The sequence below is a fragment of the Pseudoliparis swirei genome, chromosome 18 (genome assembly GCF_029220125.1).
Source record: "Pseudoliparis swirei isolate HS2019 ecotype Mariana Trench chromosome 18, NWPU_hadal_v1, whole genome shotgun sequence".
In the NCBI taxonomy this organism is placed as follows: domain Eukaryota; kingdom Metazoa; phylum Chordata; class Actinopteri; order Perciformes; family Liparidae; genus Pseudoliparis; species Pseudoliparis swirei.
Window position 1 is genome coordinate 4,761,488 of NC_079405.1, and position 21,555 is coordinate 4,783,042.

General features: G+C 46.8%; 1 protein-coding gene across 1 annotated transcript in view; it reads left to right on the plus strand.

Moving 5' to 3' along the window:
- igsf21a (immunoglobin superfamily, member 21a) overlaps window positions 1–21,555 on the plus strand; it is a 202,355-nt gene that overhangs the window by 169,636 nt on the left and 11,164 nt on the right. The window contains exons 6-7 of the mRNA XM_056436905.1: window positions 7,703–8,180; window positions 21,463–21,548. Coding sequence (XP_056292880.1) covers window positions 7,703–8,180; window positions 21,463–21,548 — 564 coding nt within the window. The remainder of the gene's footprint in view (window positions 1–7,702; window positions 8,181–21,462; window positions 21,549–21,555) is intronic.

Here is a 21,555-nt window from a genome sequence, read left to right on the forward strand (position 1 = left end):
AAGAGTTGGAATTGGGCAATTCATTGAAGGCTGAAGTCAGGTTAAGGGAAGGGTCCTCACAACTACAGAAATACAGGATGTGTGTGTGGGTGTGTGTGTGGGCATGATCAAAAGAGAGAGAAAACTAGAATGGGCACTCGGTAGAGCGCATACCTTCGCATATCACAAGATTGGGCATTGAATTATGAACATTTTGGCATTAGTTGCATGCCAATTGGACAAAATGTATCGTGCTATGGTAAAAAAAGAGTTTGACCTTTCCTTGACCTTTGACCCGATTGATCCCAAAATCTAATCAAATGGTCCCCGGATAATAACCAATCATCCCACCAAATTTCATGCGATTCAAGAACATTTTTACCTGTTCATGACCTTTGACCTTGACCTTTGACCCGATCGATCCCAAAATCTAGTCAACTGGTCCCCGGATAATAAACAATCATCCCACCTAATTTCATGCGATTCGGTTCAATACTTTTGAGTTCTCGAAGATTTTGACCTGTTCATGACCTTTGACCTTTGACCCGATCGATCCCAAAATCTAATCAACTGGTCCCCGGATAATAAACAATCATCCCACCAAATTTCATGCGATTCGGTTCAATACTTTTTGAGTTCTGCGAAAGATTTTGACCTGTTCATGACCTTTGACCCGATCGATCCCAAAATCTAATCAACTGGTCCCCGGATAATAAACAATCATCCCACCAAATTTCATGCGATTCGGTTCAATACTTTTTGAGATTTGCGAATAACACGCATTTTCAATGCGAAGGTAATAAGAACCTCAAATGCTTTTTACATCTTTGAATGCAACACTTTCTTTCAACCTCAAAGAAACCATCAGCTTTGTTTTGATAAATGTAGTATGGTCCATCCTGAAGAAAAACTATATTCCCAATTTGTAAAAGGACGCTTATCCAGGCGACTTTCTTATCAGTCCTGGATTATGGAGACATTTTATACGTGCAATGTTTCAGCTGCGACTCTGACCCCTAGGATGCTGTTCATCATTCTGCACTAGGATTTATTACTGGAGATAATTATAATAGTCATCATTGAGAGCTGTATGCTGAGAGTGGCCCTCTGTCTCTCTCTCTCTGAAAAGGTCAGCCATTGGCCAATTCAGTTTTTTTAATCTTCCTCTCATCTAATCATTAAAGTAAACAAATATGTTCACAACGACTTGGCCATCTGGAACGGAGCTAAGTGGCGCGTGAGAGTGGTGTGAAAAGTATTGGCAAACATTGTTTTGTTTCATGTCTGTATCATAACAACGGCTCGTATATTGGCAGGCCTAGATCTCCCAGTTTCCCTTTTTGAATGACAAATACAGACTGCTGCCCCCTGCTGGCAAGGAGTGTTTCTTCCTCTCGCAAGCGTAGAACGTGAGCCGTAGTTGGTCTTTGAGGTGTGTTCAAATGCAACATTTTGGCCCAGACATTGGCGACGTTAAGGAACTTGAGGAGTAGTAAACACTGGGTTTTATTTATTCATGGAGCACTGACTGTTTTGTTTATTTACCCCCTCGCATTACTTCGTTGTCTTTTAATCGAACACGTTCAAATGACTGGATAATGTTCCAGGTGCTCGCTGTTTTTACTGAGCTTGGAGAATCCAGTTTATCTCTTCGTGCACCTGCAACACAGAATAACAATCTAAAGCTTACCTCACTTAAAAGGGCAATTTACATTTTTAATTATACCTTATTTCACTTCCAGTTGTTCGTGCCTGCGCTGATTTATTCTCCTTAAATATTAATGACTATTTATTATTAGGTCTTGCATTTGTGTTTTTTTTCGCTGTGCCTCGGATCTTTTGTATTGTTTTTAACCTGCTATATTATAATTGCGATCTCTATCTGATTGTTCTAAGTGTTTAAGTTCCACCGGCACTGCTACTGCTGCACGTCACTAATAATAAATGCACTTTTAGAAAACTGCTTCTTTACGCTCAATTTGTGCTTTTTACTGGTTCTCCATATCACCCCCCGCCCCTCCCGCCCTTGCCGATTCAAGACAGCTGAATATAATGGACTGCATTTGCTAAAAGTGTCTGCGATTATGTTTCAAGATCTGTCGCCATCCGATGCCACTGAAGCGAGCTGCCGACATATCGATAATAGCTTCCCAGTGCCACTCATTAGAACATCCTCGGAGCACAAGCGAGCGCTGATTGAAAAGAAGAAGATAATGACGGTTAATAACAAGAAGGAAAGCTGATTATGTCATGGCCAGGATCCTCCCCTCTCTCTCTCTCTCTCTGTCGCTCGCTCGCTCTCCTGCTTCTGCACTCATTAAAGATACGTCCGTCGGAACGCGCAAATAACCGCCTCGTCTTTTTGACGACGGCGTGATGAATCGCGGTGACATAAAGAAAGGTGTATACGGACCAATGCACGATTGTTACATTTTCAACCGGTTTTGAGATGTTGATGAGGTGGGGGGGGGGGGGGAGGATTGGCAGTGTGTCGAGTGCAGGTGCTTTCATGCCACCCCGGCTTAATTCCTCCACTGCTTCGACATTGTGCACGGGCCACTGCTTCGAATTACATGTCCCTTTTTTGCTCTGTGCAAAATTCAATCCAAAGTGAATTAAGTGGTTTGTGTCTGGCTTCATTGTCTTCACATATTAGACTATGAAGTATTTGGTGGATTTATAACAGAGGCATGATTGCTAATCACTTTATTCCATGCAGGGAGACTGTCTTTTAAGAGAATATTACAACAGCAATGCCCCCCCGCAAAAAAAGTTCTCTCCTAAAGCCGAACCCAACAAACGTTGCTTTGTAAAACGCTACCTTTTGTTGGCGCCGTGGATCACTTTGGCACTTTTATAATAACTTGTCGAAATTAATCAGTGTTTGTACTCCCGTTTGAATTTGAATGGCCCTGAAAGAAGTGACGCATCCTCCGTTATCTCGAGCTCTGCCTGTCAGACGAGGACATGTGTGGAAATGAGATTGTAGCAAATTCGTAGGTACCTTCAAGGATCGCGGACTAAGTGTACAGTGATGACACATGTCTCCTTAATTGTGCTTAGATTTGAAGATGAATTGTGGATTGATGGTTAATATTTGCAAAGATGCCCGAGTGCCGGTGGCTCAATTTGCTCGGACAAATTGCACGTCGTCCGGCCAAGGGCGAGAGACCTCTTGTCACACGTCTCTCTCTCTCTTCCGTCTCATCTGTAAGCTGTTCACTACATTTAGAAACTCCTCGAACTCATTTGAACAGCCTTGCAGAGCTGCATTCGGGATGTGTTCGGCGAATGCATTCTCACACGTCGGTATTTATGAGTGCAAGTGTTCACATTCTGAACGTCTCAGTCGTATTTTCTTTTCAACTGGCTCAACCGCGGTTTCCAAAACACCAATTTGTTTGAATATGTTTGCCGGTTTCTTCGGTTGTGGGTTGAGAGAGAGGGGATATCGGTTACGCCAGTTGTCAGACACGCTTGGCGGCCCGGCAGAAGTTCCAGTCGGTTGCGATCGGCAGCCTCCCTGATTGGCTCTACATTCAACAACTTGTGCCTCACAGTAGTTGCGGCCTACAAACGGTGCAAAAATATGCGCTGTATGAAGGGAAAAAGGGAGAAAAAAACATGCTTAACACTGAAAGAAAAGTCTTGACAAAGTGCGAGAGACCTCATGAATCATAATCCAGGCGGGCTGGAAGATGCTTGACGGGATATTCACCGAGCAACATTGCAGATTGTCACTTGAACCCTCTGACTGACTTCTTGATGCATCTATTGGCGTCTGTGTCCGCAGTTCCATATGTGATCTTCTTCCTCAAGGAAGATGACAAAGGAGCGGAACTGCAAGACGCAGACACAGAAATACCACTTCTCTCCCTTGCAGCTCCGTATCCGTTAGCCCATTCATTCACGTCGCTGATGAAACAATCATCGATTCCCTTTTCTTACACCTCAATCACAGACAGGCGACAAAGAAACGTGTCTATTCACGGTGGGATAATCGGTAAACTGATGCTTGATATTTTGCTTGAGGTCGGTCTCGCCTCAACAACAAAGGTACCTCTCCTGTGGCCGAGTAGCTGGACCACATTCCTTTCATTCACTTCTCCGTCAATGTGTGTGTAAACAAATCATTGATCTGGAGTTTACAGAACGAAAAGCAGGTGTTATTGTGTAGCCACACACCATTTTGTCCAACAAAAGTAACAGAGCAGGTGCACGGAGCGTTCTTAATCCACCGCTGCCCTCCCTCCCCCACCTGCTGCGATAATTAATGAGCTGTTTTAATAGGCAGCGAAAAAAGGGCTCCTCGTCTCCGCCAGTCGTGGAGTAGCTGGAGGAGTTAGCGGCGGACGCAGCGGGGTCGTTGTGGATCTGAGGTCGATGTATCCGCTTCCCATTGCGCTATTGGATTTTAAGCCCCTGGCTCTGCGGAGACCCCTCAAGGTAAACGTAGATAAAAGGGTGATGGGGTATTGAACGCTGCCACAGTGGAACAATTCGAAGGAAGAAAATGTAATAATCTTTAGCTAAAAACAAACAAACGCCATCTGTGGAGAACATTCATGTGTCAAGTCATTCGCTTTCTTAATGGGAAAGACGTAAAAGTGTGAGCGGCAATAATTTTTTTCTTCCCGATGGGCATGTTTCTCTGGAGAAGTGGGAGCGTATAAGAATACAAGCTAAACCGTATGTGCCCCTCAGCTACTTTGAAATGAACATTTATGTGGAGTGGAGAGTAATAACCATGTGTGTGTGTGTGTGTGTGTGTTTAACACTTACCCTTCGGAGAGGTTTTCATTTCGGTCTCCCTTTATAACAAGATATTGTACATGTCTTCTGATGAAAAAATTGGGCTGTAGGTGTAGTCATTAGTCTTTCCACATCTTTGCACTGATGTGAGAGGTTTCTGATGTTCGACAACAAGCAGTATTTATTATCAGGCTTTCAGATGGAACAAGTTAAACATCCACTTTGAGTACTCAAAGGTGTTTTTTCTTTTTCTTTTGAATGAAATGGCTAATTAAAATGAACGATCATCTGTAGAAAAGATGTAAGAACTGCAGTGCAGTCACACTTTGAAGCCTACCTGTCGTGCAGGTAGATGGGGCCATTGAGCAAACGCATATGGCTCGCTGGCAGCAGCAGCAGGTTGTTGCAGGATGGGTAGTAACATTTATTTGGCTTTAAAAAATAAAAATAATATAAATATATATATATCTCTTTTTTTTCTTCTTCTTCTTTTGAAATAAAATATATATTTATATATATTATTTAAAAAGAAGAAAAAAAAATATATTATTTAAAAAGAACAAAAAAAACAATATATATATATATATCCCTGAGCTCTGAATGTTTTTGGCTATAAATACTATGATACAACCCGGCAGCACAACACAGCTTAATAATATAATAATGTGGTCTCTGCGGACCTAACCTGAGCAACAACGGTCCCCATCCATCAATACTTTCAAGAATACTAATAAAGGTTATATTGAATGAAACGAAAAACACTTGCGTATTAATCAACTTGTTTACTTCAAGAACAGTTGTTCATACATTCTGAATGTAATGCAGTGCAATGTAAAATACCGTGTACTGTACGACTGTATCCTTAAGTACAGCAGACTGTTAATCGGAATTGGAAATATGTATTGCCACTTCTAAAGATATGTTTCCATAGAAAGGGCCACATATAGTACAGTTTAAGGGTTACATATGCTACGATTCCTTTGAATACGAGTTATTCCTCAACCGCCTGGTCTCATCCTCACTTGTTTACACTCATTATTGCTGTTGGCTCACAGGAGGCGTCGGTCCTTCAACCAGCTCTTCACGAAGACAAAAACTCAAACAATGCAGCAGAAACGCAGCGCGCACAGGAATCATAACTCTTTTGATCTTTTGAGCAAATTTCATTAAAAAAGACCAGAGGTCCTCCAAAAGAGGAGCGGATTAAATCTTCTCTTCTTCGACGACGACGACAGGAATCAGTTTGCGAAGAAAAAAACACATCAACACGTCGGGGCGGCGACTGCACATCACCTTGTATCAATGCTAATGTCTGGAGGGTATGGGCTGAGATGAGAGCACGCATTTCCTGTCGGGGGGATTAGGCGCCCGGAGATGTAAATGACGTGACGAGGAAGCACAAGCGTGCGCCGCTGCGGGCCCGACGCCGAAGAGACGAGCCGATACCGAAACCAATTCTTCGAGGCTGCACTAATCAGCACTTTTAAATCAGAGCGGGGTCTGGGGGGAGGGGGGGGGGGATGTGTGAAAGACGGCCCTCGGGGAGACAAAACTCACCAAGAACATCGTCCCGCCGTGCAGATTAAGGAACATGTTGTGTGTGTTTTCAGGCTCATTGTTACGCGTCTGCGTCAGGCAGGCGTTTTTTTGGGGGGGGGAGGGGGGTTCGTCTAAATTTCTTTAAATTTGACATGAACCTCCGCTGGAAGTGATTTAGATTTTGGAGGTCAAAGATCAACACCCATGTGACTCCTTGTTTGACCCATTTTTTTGACATGTTATTCTAATTTTATTCAAATTTAACCCAAACGTCCACAGGAAGTGATTTAGATTTTGGTTTGTCAAAGATCAAAGCCCATGTGACTCCTTTTGTTTGACCCATTTTCTTGAGCGCAATATCCCAGGAACACGTTGAGCACATTTTATTTATATTTGCCACAAACATCCGCCTCAAAGGTCAAACTGATTACATTTTGGAGGGCAACGGTCAAGGTCACTGAGACGCCTCACGTCATCCCATTCTCATGACTCATGAACGCCTTGAACACGCGTTGACTCGAGGCTGCAATATCTCAGGAAGACGTTGAGCAAATTTTTTACAAATTGGGCACAAACGACAAAGCAAATACATTTATTGATTTTGGAGGGCAACGGTCAAGGTCACTGAGACACCTCACGTCATCCCATTCTCATGACATATGACTCAAGGTTTAATGTATTAGATCGTGAAGGTCAAAGGTCACTGCTAGGTCCAAAAACACATTTTGGGCAATAGTTCTCAACTCATAAGCTTGATTATGACAATGTTGAACTCAGGTGGCCAGAAACCAGACGTACAAGTGAATAATGCTTAAAATAAATAGCAGGATAGGAAATTTACATATTTTTTAGGGGACAACTTTTGCCTCCAGTGGCTGAAATCTAGGGGCATTACAAAATAAATTGGGGGCACTTTTTGAAACTTGTGAAATAACATTTAACCTTTGTTCCAAAAATAATAAATATACTTACAGTATATAAGCAATTGTCATAAAAATGGCAATAATAAGACTATTAGGCAGTAGGCTACAGATTAAAAATGTTTTCTTAGGTCTTTTAACACAAAACAAACAGAAAACATAAATCGTATTCGATGTTATTCTCGTTTATTATTTATTTATAAATTTATAAACTTTTCTTTTTTTATATATAATTTAAAATTATATGTATTAATTGATGTGTACAGTTCAGGCAATACAGATAGGACACACATAAAGAACAAAAACAAAAGGATATTAAATAGTCATTATTAGATAATTGCCTCTCCTCGTGACATCAGGGGCAACGTTATATTTCTTAGGGGCAGTTTTGCCCTCGTATTTCTCACGCTGGTAAATCGTCAAACTGTTGGCTCACACACTTTCCTTCTGCTGGACTTTCCTGTTCCTCCTCTCCGTCTTCTCGCTCTAATTCCACCCCTCCGTGCTCTTAGGTGTACTTCAAGCGTGATGGCGAGCTGATCGAGGTGATCTCCTACACTCAAGCCTCCGGCGAGCAGGGCGGCGGCTCGGCGGGCGTGCGGGGCGCCCGGCCGTTCAGCCGGGATCTGGACGACACCAAGCTGCAGCGTTCGCTCTCCCTCCTCGACCCCGAGGGCCGGGTGCCCCGGCTGCACACCGAGAGCCCCCACCAGAGGGTCCGCACCCAGGGCCAGAAGTCCTACGAGCCCAGCCCCGCCACGGAGGTCATCCCGGAGACGGTGGTGAGCCGCGAGTTCCCCCGCTGGGTGCACAGCACGGACCCCCTCTACTACTTCAGCCACACCAACATCCCCCAGAGCGACGGCTCGGTGGTGGTGCAGGCCCGACTCACCTGGACCCTCAACCCTCAGCTGGACAACGATGCCCTGTTCAGCTGCGAGGTCAAGCACCCGGCCCTCTCCATGCCCATGCAGACAGAGGTCACCCTAGGTGGGTAGGATCCAGAGCGGATGGTTTTTGCATGCTATTCTTATTCTGTCCTCTATTCCTACACCCTTTCCTCATTCCTTCTCCCTTGTAATCTCCTACTGCCTCCATGGATCCCACTCTGCCCCCCTTCCAAATGTTCCCGCCATGTTGGAGGGCAAAGGTCAAGGTCACTGAGACACCTCACGTGTGTCCCATCCATGACATGTTGGGGTAACGCCTTGAACACAGTTTAATTTAAAGGTCACTGCTAGGACACGAAACACGTCTTATTCTCTGTCCTCTATTCCTACACCCTTTCCTCATTCCTTCTCCCGTTTAATCTCCGACTGCCTCCCCTTGCAAATGCTCCCAGAACAGTGGTTTTCATTTCGACGGCGCCTAATTGTGTTACAGCTCAGCAGATTGAGAGTTTAGCCGCGAATGCAAAAATTTGAAGTGACTGACGGGCCGATTCATCGAGCGCTCCGTGGCCAGATTGAGTTAACTCGGCGCCATTATTGAACAAGTCGGCCCGAATTAGAGCAGTCGATGAGAATTTCGACACACGCTGACCGACGTCGCGTATACATATCGGCGGATGGACGAATCTCGGAGATGGCGTCCTTCTTCCACGAGCGCCTTTTATATTCTTCGAGCCTCTTAATGTCATCGCTTTGATTCGGTGGAGAGAGAGAAGCCACCACAGTGAGAGGGATTATCTCTCTTTTTGTTCATCTGCAAAAACTATCAAAGGACAAGACGCGGCGATGCGGGCGCCGTGTTCTTCTAAAAAAACAACTAAAAAAACAAAGATGGCTTCCAGCGGCATCCAATTAACACTTCAAAGGCAATGCGATGTTGGCATTGGTCCTGCTGGAGACCAGCCACACACACACACACACACACTCCTGACATCGTGATAAACAGAGACATTATCTCTCTCCGCGAGACGCTCGCGCCAGTTAAAGGCCGAGCGACGGGAGTCTTGGGCGAGGAGTGTGCGGCTCCTGGCACGTATTTGCTCGCCTGTCAGTGTTTTATCTCCCATCGCCACCTTTCATCTAATTAAAAGGTATCCCTCTTGCTATGCCGGCGAGCGGCCGCGGTCACTCCGAGCCCGACGTGGAGGGACGGTCACTATCGTCTCCGAGTGGAACGTCTTCAATGTTTTTTTTTTAGAAAATGTCAAGTCTCCGGTAACCAAGGCTCGCCGCGTCTCTTCCCGGTCTACGGGGTCCGTTGTTATAAAGGAACGCTTGACAGAAATCTTTTGATTGATGCGAGTCAATACGACACGGGGGGGAAAAACACTCGGCTGGGAAAATAAAACACATTCTTCCGGAAAACATTCAGTTTTTTGCCTCATATTGTGAAAGAGACGAATCCATGGCTCGTGAAAACATGTTTTTTCACAAATATTCCCGTTTACGTGCGTTTTACGACGAATGTAAGCGAGGCCGGACGGCTCGACCGCGCAATCCCGCTCTCCCTCGTTCATCTATATTTGCTCATAATGTCATGGTGCTATTACGAGTGGACCCAAAAGCACGACTCAAACAGGAGTAACAAAGATGAATGTCTTTAGTTGAAAACAGGCTGGGTGAAAACCGGGAGATCAGTCCAAAAAGGGGTGGGGCAGAGAATCAGAGGTCAGGGCAGGCAGGCAGGGTCAGAACAGACAGGTCAGGAATATACACTAATAACGCTGGAGAACTTGACATGAAAACACAAGACAATCTGGCAGAGGACAAGAGCAAGTGAGGGAACCTAAGTAGACAGGGACTAATGAGGGAATGGGCAACAGGTGAGATGGGCATGAAGACCAGGTGAAGGTAATAAGGGACTAACGAGGGAGTGATCAGAGGCAGGTGAAGGGAGGTGGACTGACGAGATGGGAAGCAGGATCTGGAATGACATGATAGTTAGAGACCGGATGAAAACAACTAATACAAAAAGGAAGGTGTGGAGCTAAATTGTTACACATAATCCCAAAACCTGTTGATATCCAAGAGTTTCATAACGTGTAACCAGTGTATGTACTTGCAAAGTGTACGCTAGTTCACACACTTTAGCAAACTTATTGAGCATATTCCAAGTGTCCAAAGGATGCTTAGGAAAAACCTGAATACTATCGTATTCATAGTGTCTGAATCGGATAAACTGACCTGAATCAAAATATAAATATTATCACATTCTGAATAATGTGATGTTTCTATTAGTCTGCATTTAGTCGTTGTCCTTGAGGTCACCTTGGACCTGAGTGTTGGATGACTGCAGATCATCCGGTTGAACTCTCCTGTATTCCCGCTGTCTCTTCATGCTGCAGTCGCATATTTTGCTGGAGAAGAAGAAAAAAGAAAGTTTCCGGGTTTTTTTGTGTTAATTTTAAGTTCTTCTTCCTTTTTGTGTGCCAAGAGGATTTTCTGCCAGATTCCATTTTGACGTATCTGGGTAAATAGGGTGAATCTACAGGGTCTCAATTAGCGAGGAAGGGACACTCCTTTCTGTTGTACCTTTTAAGAATCGGTTTTCAGTTCAGTGAACAGCTCGTAGGAGTCGGCTGGCATGACGCTGCGTGTTCCTCAAGCAACACACGGATCACAACGCCACTCGCCAATGACACTGAGCCTCAAACCCATTTGCTTCCTCCTGGACATTTAAAAGAATAAGATTGGGTATTTTTCAGAAGGAGACAAATTGTGTATTTGTTTGGGAGTATTTTTCGGCTAAATAATACTAATAATCATAATAATGAAAACAGTAATTATAATAATACATATTTATAGCATTTGGGGTAATTAATGTTGGCAGGATGTTAGAATAATGATAATAATAAAAATAATAATAATGATATTAAAATAGTCTAATAATAATAGATAGATAGATATATTATATTATAATTATTATAATAAGGGGAAATTTAGCAGTAGCAACACACAATAATAATAAAAATAAAAAACACAAATATAAGAAGGGTTAGGGTGATCTGGCAAGAGGTGAACTGTTATAGAGCCTCATAGCCGTCGGCAGGAATGTTCTCCTGTATCTCTCCTTGTGGCAGCAGAGGAGGCCGCTGGAGAAAGTCCTCCCTCCCTGTAGGAGGTGGTGGAGAGGGTGGTCCGGGTTGTCACCATATGGACACCAGTTTTCAACGTCCTCCTTCCACCACCTGTTCCAGGTGCTCCAGCTGGCAGCCGATGATGGGCGCCCATTTGGAGCCAGCCTTCAACAGTTTGTTGAGACGGCTGGTGTCACCGGCTGCTGCTCCCCCAGCAGACAATGGCAAAGTGCACACTGGCCACAACCGACTGGTAGAATAACTCCAGCATCTTGCTGCACACGCTGAGACGTTGAAGCTTTCTCAGGAAAAAGAGTCGACTCATCCCTTCTTGTACACAGCGTTGATGTTGGCCTTCCAGTTCAGTCGGCTGTCGATGGAGACGCCCAGGTACTTGTACTCCTCCACCATGTCCACGTCCACTCCCAGGACACTCAGAGGTGTAGGAGCTGTCGCCTTCCTCCTGAAGTCCACCACCATCTCTCTGGTCTTGGCCACGTTCAGCCGCAGGTGGTTCTCATCGGCCCACTTTACAAAGTCACTCACCACTGCCCTGTACTCCTCCTCCCGTCCATCCCTATACACCCGACCACTGCAGAATCATCAGAGTACTTCTGCAGATGGCATGACTCCGTGTTGTACTGGAAGTCACTGGTGTACAGGGTGAAGAGGAAGGAGACAGAACAGTTCCTGTGGCTCAACATCACTGACCACCGTTCCAGACAGCACACGCCCATTCTGACAAACTGTGGTCTGCCTGTGAGGTAGTCAGTGATCCAGGAGATGGTGGACGTCCACACGCCACCCGCAGCTTCTCACTCAGCAGCAGTGGCTGGATGGTGTTAAATGCACTGGAGAAGTCAAAGAAAGTGACTCTCACAGAGACACCGGTTCCATCCAGGTGCGACTGAGCTCGTTGCAGCAGGTAGATGATATGGCGCGCACGTGCGGCTGTGTTGCAGTCCGGTTTGTTGTAGTAGTTTTTTGTTATTTATTCTTCTTATTACGACTATTTTTGCACAAAACGTTAGCAGCCAGTTAACGTACGACAGATGCACACTTCTGGAGATTGGATCGGCAGTTGCTCGCCGCCTACCAGAGTTTTTCAACTCTTACTCGGACGTCCGCCAGGAACAGTAGCGGAACTATCTCCGTCCATTTTAGGCGCGATCTCACGCAAACGTCGCCGACGGAGGGGAAGCGAGCTGGCGTGCTGGTTAGGCTGAGACGCCGAGCCAATCGACCCCACTACCCACCATTTTACTGGCAAATGTACAGTCTTTGGACAATAAGCTATGCGAGCTCCAGGCTCATATTCAATTCCACCGGGAAACTAAGGACAACTGCATCATCTGCCTTACGGAGACATGGATGTCGGAGGAGGTTACCGACTCAGCCATCGAGCCGGCAGGATTTTCCGTCCACCGCGGACAGAACAAAGACTCTCTGGTAAAGATCGTGGAGGGGGTATGTCTCATGATAAACAGATCTTGGTGCAACCAAAGTCATGTACATACTCTCAAGTCGTTCTGTTCCCCGGACCTGGAGTACCTAATGCTCATGTGTCGACCATTCTGGCTACCAGGAGTTTACAGCAGTCACCGTAACTGCTGTGTACATTCCGCCTCAAGCTAACACGGACATAGCGCTGAAGGAACTCTACGGGCGATCAGCGAGCAGGAGTCGGCACACCCGAGGCTGCTTTCATTGTGGCGGGGACTTCAACAAAGCGAACCTGAAGAAAGTTCTCCGGTTCTACCAACACATAAAAAGCAACACGAGGGGAGCGGATTCTCGACCACTGCTACACTCCCTTCCGGATGGATACAAAGCCCTCCTCCGCCCACCGCTCGCAAATCGGACCACCGCTCCATCCAACTACTCCCGCCTACAGGCAGAGGCTTAAGCAGCAACCAATCGCTGTGAAGGAAGTGCAACGCTGGTCGGACCAATCGGAGTCTATGCTACAGGACTGTTTTGAACGTGCTGACTGGGATATGTTCAGGGTCGCGTCGGACAACAACGCCAGTGAGTACGCCCTCAGTCACCGGGTTCATCAAGAAATGCATAGATGACGTTGTTCCTACCAAGTCGGTTCGGATTTATCCCAACCAGAAACCGTGGATAAATGGCGATGTTCGCGCTGCACTCGCCGCGTAACACCGCCTTTGACTCGGGAATATGGCGGAATACAAAGAGCCCGCACGACCTCCGTAAGACCATCGGCTCTGCCAAGCGGGAGTTCAGGAACAAGGTGGAGGAAAAGCTCAAGAGCCATGACGTGAGAGGTGTGTGGAAGGGCTACAGACAATCACGGACTTCAGAGGGAAACCAGCGGTGAAGAGAAGTCCTCTACCTCCCTCCCAGGCGAGCTAAATACATTCTTTGCTCGGTTCGGCGTGAACGGCAGCCCGCAAGGCAGCGCCGCCAGGAGACCAGCCTGCTGATCATCTCAGAGGCTGACGTGCGAGCCTTCAAGCGGGTGGACATCCGGAAGGCGGCAGGTCCGACCACATCCGGGCGCCTCAGAGCATGTGCAGACCAGTTGGCAGGAGTCTTCGCAGACATCTTCAACCTCTCCTGTCCCAGGCTGTTGTTCCTGAGAGCTTCAAGATGTCCACCATTGTGCCTGTCCCCAAACACCCCAAGGTAACCTGCCTGAATGACTGGAGACCCGTAGCCCTCACCTCGATTGTCAGTAAATGCTTGAGAGGTTGGTCAAGGACTTCATTTGTTCCTTGTTGCCTGCCTCGCTGCTCCCATGGCAATTTGCATATCGTCAAAACAGATCCCCCGACGCATTGCCATGGCACTTCACACCGCCTTTCCCACCTGGAGGAGGAACTGTTGTGTGAATGCTGGTTGTGGACTACAGCTCAGCGTTCAACACTATTGTTCCCGCCAAGCTCGACACCAAGCTCAGAGGTCTAGGCCTGCACTCTACCATGTGCAGCTGGATACTGGACTTCCTGTCGGGCCGCCGCCAGGTGGTGAGGATGGGCGGTACCACCTCAGAGCCGCTGACCCTCAACACGGGAGCCCCTCAGGGATGCGTGTTGAGCCCTCTCCTCTACTGCCTGTACACCCACGACTGCACGGCCATGCACAGCTCCAACGTCATCATCAAGTTTGCTGACGACACAACAGTGTTGGGGCTGATCACCGACGACGACGAGACAGCCTACAGGGAGGAGGTTGGATCACTGGTACAGTGGTGCCAGGAGAACAGCCTCGTCCTCAACGTCAAGAAAACCAAGGAGCTGATCGTGGACTACAGGAAGCGGAGAGGAGAGCACACCCCCATCTCCATAGACGGAGTTGCAGTAGAGAGGGTCAGCAGCTTCAAGTTCCTCGGCGTGCACATCTCCGAGGACCTCACATGGACCACGCACACCACTCACGTGGTGAAAAGGGCCCAACAACGCCTGTATTTCCTTAGGCGACTGAGGAAATTCAACATGGCCCCCCGCATCCTCAGAACATTCTACACCAGTACCATCGAGAGTGTTCTGACAGGTTGCATCACCGTCTGGTACGGGAACTGCACCGCCCTGGAGCGTAGGGCACTACAGAGGGTGGTGCGGTCGGCACAGTACATCGTTGGAGGTGAGCTTCCTCCATCCTGGACATATACACCAGCGGTGCGTGGCCAGGGCCAAACGGATGATGAAAGACAATAACCACCCGGCCACAAACTGTTCACCCTTCTACCGTCAGGCAGGCGATACCGCAGTATCAAGTGCCGCACAAACAGACTGAGGACAGCTTCTTCAGTCAGGCCATCAGGCTGCTGAACAAGGACTGAGACCCTCATTAACACTACACACCAGAACATATTCTGTGAATATCTATGGCCATGGTGTATATTTTATTACATTGTTTATATATATATATATTGTATATATATATTGTATGTATATACATATATATATATATATAGTCTCAAAAAAGTGTATATTTTATTACATTGTTTTATATATATATATTGCCATGATGTATATTCTATTACATTGTTTTATATATATATTGTTAATACTTTCTTCTTTTTTTTGTGTGGATATTGTATAGTTTATTCTCATTCTTATTCTTTTTTTAGTCTGCTACTGCTGTCGGGTGTTTTGCACATAAGAATTTCACGAACCGATTATACTTGTATAAAAGGGGATGTGACAATAAAAACTTGAAACTTGAAACTTGAATGATGGCGTCGTCCACTCCCACATGAGGCTGGTAAGCAAATTGCAGAGGGTCCAGCGACGATTTCACCTGCGGCCGGAGGTGGGCCAAGACCAGCCTCTCCAGCACCTTCATCACATGGGAGGTGAGGGCGACCGGTCGGTAGTCGTTGAGGCCAGATGGTGTTGACTTCTTGGGGACAGGGACCAGGCACGACGTCTTCCACAGCACCGGGACTTCCCCCAGCCTCAGGCTGAGGTTGAAGAGGCGCTGCAGGACACCAGACAGCTGGGTGGCGCAGGTCTTTAGGACCCTGGGGCTGATGCCATCAGGACCTTCAGCTCTGCGCTGGTGTAGTTTCTCCAGCTGTCTTCTCACCTGGTCAGTCGTCACAGAGAGAGGGGGGAGGGTGGAGGAGCCCATTGTTATTGAGGGCTCGGTGGATGTGCAGCTCAGCAGGGGACAGAGGGGAGGAGGTGTTTGGGAGGTGTGATGTGGAGGAGACAGGAGGGCTGTGAACTGAACCTATTGAAAAACAGTTCAGCTCGTTGGCCCTCTCCAGGGAGCCCCTGGCTGTCTCCTCCCACCTTGAAGCCAGTTATCTGCTTCATGCCAGACCACACCTCCTTGTGTTGTTCAGCTGGAGTTTGGCCTCCAGCTTCCTCCTGTAGGAGTCCTTGCCTCCCTGAGCTTCACCTTTAGGTTGCGCTGGGCTTTCCTCAGCTCATCCCTGTCTCCAGACCTGAAAGCAGCTTTCTTCATGTTAAGAAGCGCTTCAGGTCCCTGGTGATCCAGGGCTTGTTGTTGGGGAAGCAGCGCACAGTCCGTGATGGGATGGTGGTGTGTTCACAGAACTTGATGTATTCCGTGATGCAGTCGGTCATACTGTTGATGTCCTCCCTGCGGTCCACACAACACATCCCAGTCCGTTGACTCGAAGCAGTCCTGTAGAGCGTCGTTAGCCTCCAGAGACCACCTCCTCACAGTCCTGGTGGTCACCGGCAGCCTCTTCACCAGAGGAACATACCTGGGTGTCAGCCGGACCAGGTCATGATCAGACCTGCCGAGGGGGGGAAGGGCAGTGGCGCTGTATGTGTCCTTAGTATTAGCATACAGCAAGTCCAAAGTTTTATTGTTCCTTGTTGGGCAGTCTATGTATTGATGGAAGGTTGGCAGAGCTTTATCCAGTGTGGTGTGGTTAAAGTCACCAGTGATAGCCATGAATGCTCCAGGCTGATGATTCAGCAGAGCAGACACAGTGGAGTGGATGGTGTCCACTGCTTCCTCAGCGTCAGCTGATGGCGGCACGCATACCGACAACCACAATGGCGGACGTGAACTCTCTCGGCAAATAGTACGGGCGCATCCCCACGGCCAACAGTTCAATGTTCGCCAGAAGCGCTCCTTCACGCACACATGGTCCGGGTGGCACCACCGTTCATTCACATAAACAGCGATCCCACCCCCCCTCTTCTTATCGCTCTGTGTAGCGTCTCTGTCAGCCCGAACAGTCCTGAAGCCGGGCAAAGAGCGCTGTGATCCGGATAGTCCGCGTGTAGCCACGTCTCAGTGAAGCACAAGAGACTGCTCTCACGGAAGATCCTCTCAGACATTACCAGCGCGCCGAGCTCATCCGTCTTATTCGCCAAAGACCTCACGTTCCCCGTTATGATCGACGGTACCGAGGGTTTGTATCTCCTCGTTTAGCCCTCCGCTTGACACCCGATCTGCAACCGCGAGCCCTTCTCCGTAGCTCCAGCGGGATGACAGGGCTTTCTCCAGGCAGAAGCTTCGCCTGCACAGCGATCAGCTGAGCACGCGAGTAGACGACGGTCCCCGTCATTGTTTTGCTGTGGCTCACCGATACTCACGACAAAGTGAACAAAAGCCACAGTAGAATAATCGAAAAAAGTAGTTATGGTCCAGTGTCCGACCGTAACTAAGACAAACGTGAAAGAAAAGAAAAAGAAAAAGAGAGGAAAAGTGCAAAAAAAGACAATAAAATAAAAGCAAAACGCCACTACTGAAATAAGCAGCCGTTGGCACAGCGCCATTTTATATAATGATAATAAAATAATAATGTTAATAATAATAAATATATTATAATTATTATAATAATGCACATTTGTAGCATTTGTGAGAATGAATGTTAGCATGATGTCATAATGATAATAATAAAAATAATAATGACATAAAAATCTATAATGATAATAAAAATGATAATGTTCATAATAATAAATACATTTTAATTATTATAATAATATAAATAATATTTATAATAATACACATTTGTAGCATTTATGAGAATTAATGTTAGCAGGATGTTATAATAATGATAATAATAAAATACAAAATAATGTTGATAATAATAATAAATACATTATAATTCTCATAATAAAATTAATAATTATAGTAATAATACACATTTGTAGCATTTGTGAGAATTAATGTTGGCACGATGTTAATAAAGAAAGTAACATAGGAGCATTTTACCGACTGGAACAGTGTGACCCGTTTTACTGGTTTTACAAACTCTCTGCTAGCATATATATTATATATATTTCTGGTTTTGGTCTTTTATAAAGTGTTGAATAAAATATTGCCCGTCTTATCCTTTAACCCACTCAATCACATTCCTCAGCTCAGGAGAGAATCCATTGTCGACCCAAAAACAACAACAACAACAAAAGTGCCAATCGTTTTCCCTTTTTTCCCCCAATGGGAAAATCTCACACCAGAAAAGTATCTTTCAAAATGTAATAACTGTCGCCGGCGTTTCCCCAAGTAGATTGAAATATAGTTCACCGCATGCGAGACGGAGACTCTTAACGGCATAAAGTTGACAAAGTACAACGGGGAAGATTCTAATGCCCCCCCCCCCCTTTGGCATGTTGACGCGAAACTCTCCCTGAATGTCAACGGCGCTAATATTTTGACACGCCCCCGCTGCGTTAGAATTTGCATTAATGTCTCGTTACCTTTTGTTCTTTTTCACGCGGATGCTAAGTAACGCGTGCGTGGAAAGAGACAACAAACAAACGCACCTTGATGTCGTTTATAATTGGAGCGCACTTGAAATTCCGAGCGTGGAGCCGCCGCGCTCCGGGGGCCTCCGTCCATCTCGGAGGTGGAACGGCGTATAAAAAAGTAATAGGGTTGTAATTCAGGGTCGGAGGTTACGCACAATGGAATTATGATTTGGCTCATGTCTTGGACACCAACGGCACGCGGCTCTCCCGATGAGCATCGCTTGTATCTGTTCCCCATCCATACCTGGATCACCGCACTCAGAGTGTGTGAGGATGCAGCTGCTGTACGTTGTCCTCTCAGGTGTGTGTGTTCGGCCAGGAAATAAACAAATGAATGAATTAAACAGGTATCCGCCGCGCCCGTAAGAAAATAAATCCTTCACGAGAGGGGGAGGGGGGGAGCTAAAGAAGCTACTTCTCTATGAAATCATGAGACTGGATTGTATTCATGAACACGCCGCATCTTAATAATTAAAAGTGCTCCTCGGTTTGTGGATCGAGACGAGCCGAGGTGTTTATTATTCCACATCAGACGAGCGGAGGAGTTCATTCATCTCGTGTCGCGCACGCTGCACGGCAGCGAGGAGCTTCCTCACATCTTCCCAGCCACTGCTCTGCCAGACCGTGATAATCAAAGAGCAGATGCTCGGTCTGCCATCAGTGTGTGTGTGTGTGTGTGTGTTTTTCTTGGTTTGCCCGGATGTGAATGTGTGTGATCTGTTCCTCGTGTGTTGTCGGTGTCCACGTTCACCTGCGGCTCCGCATTCATCCATCTGTCTCACGTCTCTTCGTCTGTCTGTGAAAGACGTTGCGCGTCGGATTCGCCGCCGTAGAGCGACCCGGGCCGCCAGTCGGGCCTTTTCGGAATCCGGCCATCCCGCCTCTCCGGCTTCTCTTCGTCTTCTACTGTTTTCAGACCCGCCCGTGTCTTGGCTCACTGTGAAAGGACACGCCCGATGCTGCACGGTTGTTTTTATTTCCTGCTGGGTATATTTTCTTCTCTGACAACAGTTCTTTCTTGCCTGGGTAAAAATACCTCTTTTTCCGTTAGACCGTGGGACCGTCTAACGGAAAAAGAGGTATTTTAAAAAAATCGTCGTGCCGTGGCGTCGCGTAGAGGCATATGGCCGGGATGGGGGGGGGGGGGGCGTCCTGTCCATCATGCAGCCCTGGCTCCGACGGTGACGTAGGATGCCAACTGTCACCATTGGAGCCAATCCCAGAAATCCGGCCATCATCCACCCCCCCCCCTCCCATCCCAGCCATATGCCTCTACGCGACGCCACGGCACGACGATTTCTTAAAAATACCTCTTTTTCCGTTAGCTTAACGAAAAGAGCTTCGCGCCGCCGTGCCAGGACTAGCCCGTGAGCCGGCGCTCCGTCGTCGGCGTGAGGCCGCGTCCAACTGCGCCCGCGCGATGTCGCCGGTTTTCGGTTGCCAGCAAAACATAAATGCGTGAATGTTTTTCTTCTTTTTTAAAATCTTCTAAAAACAGGCGAGTGATTCCTTTTCCTTTTCTTCTCAAACTTGACACCAGCTCGGGAAAAAATAAGTTTCTGGACAAATTATGTGCAGGAAGTTGTCCAGCTGTCCTTTTTCATGCCATTCAAACGTGTTTTGTTTCTGTCTAAAAATAAATAAATAATAATAATTTTAAAAAATTGTAATATAAAAGTGAAAAATATATATGAGAAAACTCAAATGGCGCAGATGTGCCCAAATGCCCATTTTAGAGACCTCGCCGAAACTGGCTCCACTAAAAAGGCTCTAAGTTGGTTCTGCTTCACTTTTTCGAGGTCAAACTTTGCAGAGATACTCTTCAGATATTGTGCTATGATGCTGAGGAAGTTGAAACCTTTCATATTTACACATCTGGAATATTCTCACACGTGTTTACTTTTACTCTAACACAAACATTATTCAAATATCCCTTGTGGTAGATGATATACACCCTTTTTTTTAGTTTGGGTATGTTTTTTTGGAGCAAAAGCTTAAAAAGAAGCTGGTGTTAGAAAGGTTAATAACGTTATCGTGATAAACGCTTCACGCCCGGTGCGACGCGCTCCATCCGATTCACGCAGCTCCCCACCCATCAGTCTGAAGGGTAGCAGTCAATGGCCGCCTAAAGGCTGCGCTTCATTAGCCACGGCGGACACTTAGTTGCCAGATTAATAGCCAAATACTGAGGTCATTTGTCTGTTTACTTATCCTTTAGTTCAACCCATCAAAAGAAAACAAGCACCAAGTGTGATTCATAGCGAGAGGGTTCAAATCAAATTAACGGAAGAAGAAGTCCTGGGGTGGACTTCTCAGGGGTTATTGATCGGGCGGCCATCGTCTCATCGTATGTGCCGCTCGTCTCTTCGGTCCGACGTATGCACAGCGTGTGCCGCCGTTAGCTCGAGCGCGATTGTGAATCATCGCAAATCGTGCACAACCTGCTGATTCCGGCGGTTATCTGAGCAGTTTAGCCGTAATTAAATGAGGTACACCCTTTTTTATGTCACGCCGTGCGAAATCGCTCATTTTAATCTCGACGCTGCACACACTCCGGACAATCACCGGCCCCTCGCAAGCACTCGAAATATTTGAATAGGCCTGCTCCCCCACCACCCCCCCCCCCCCCCCCCGCCTCCATTGTTTTAGATGGTGTAAAAGAAAAGCCACATGTCCCCACCAAGACGAGGGAATTAGCTCCCCGAGTGTCCCTTATCTCACCGCCGCCACGCTCCCCGCTGCACTGCCATTCTCCTCCAGTAATGAGTACCTACCCAATTTAGTTGTGTTCCTCTCCAAGGGGGGAATAAATCCAGCGCAGTCCTTTGGATGAAAGACCCCGCGGGTCCCTCGCCTCGCGCCCCCGTGACCTTAATTGACAGGAAATTGTATTTTGTCTCCTCTCTCCCTCTGTGACGAAAACAAGGTGTCTGGCAAAGGATTCTCTCTCTCTCTCTCTCTCTCTCTCTCGCCCCCTCTCTCTCTCAGTACGATGACCTGATTCTTCCGTCTCTTTTTTTTCCCTTCTTCTCATTTTCAGCCGCTCCCAAGGGCCCTAAACTCTTCATGTCCCCTACCAGAGCGAAGGTAGGGGACACGGTGCGCATCACCGTGCAAGGATTCCAGGTAGGAT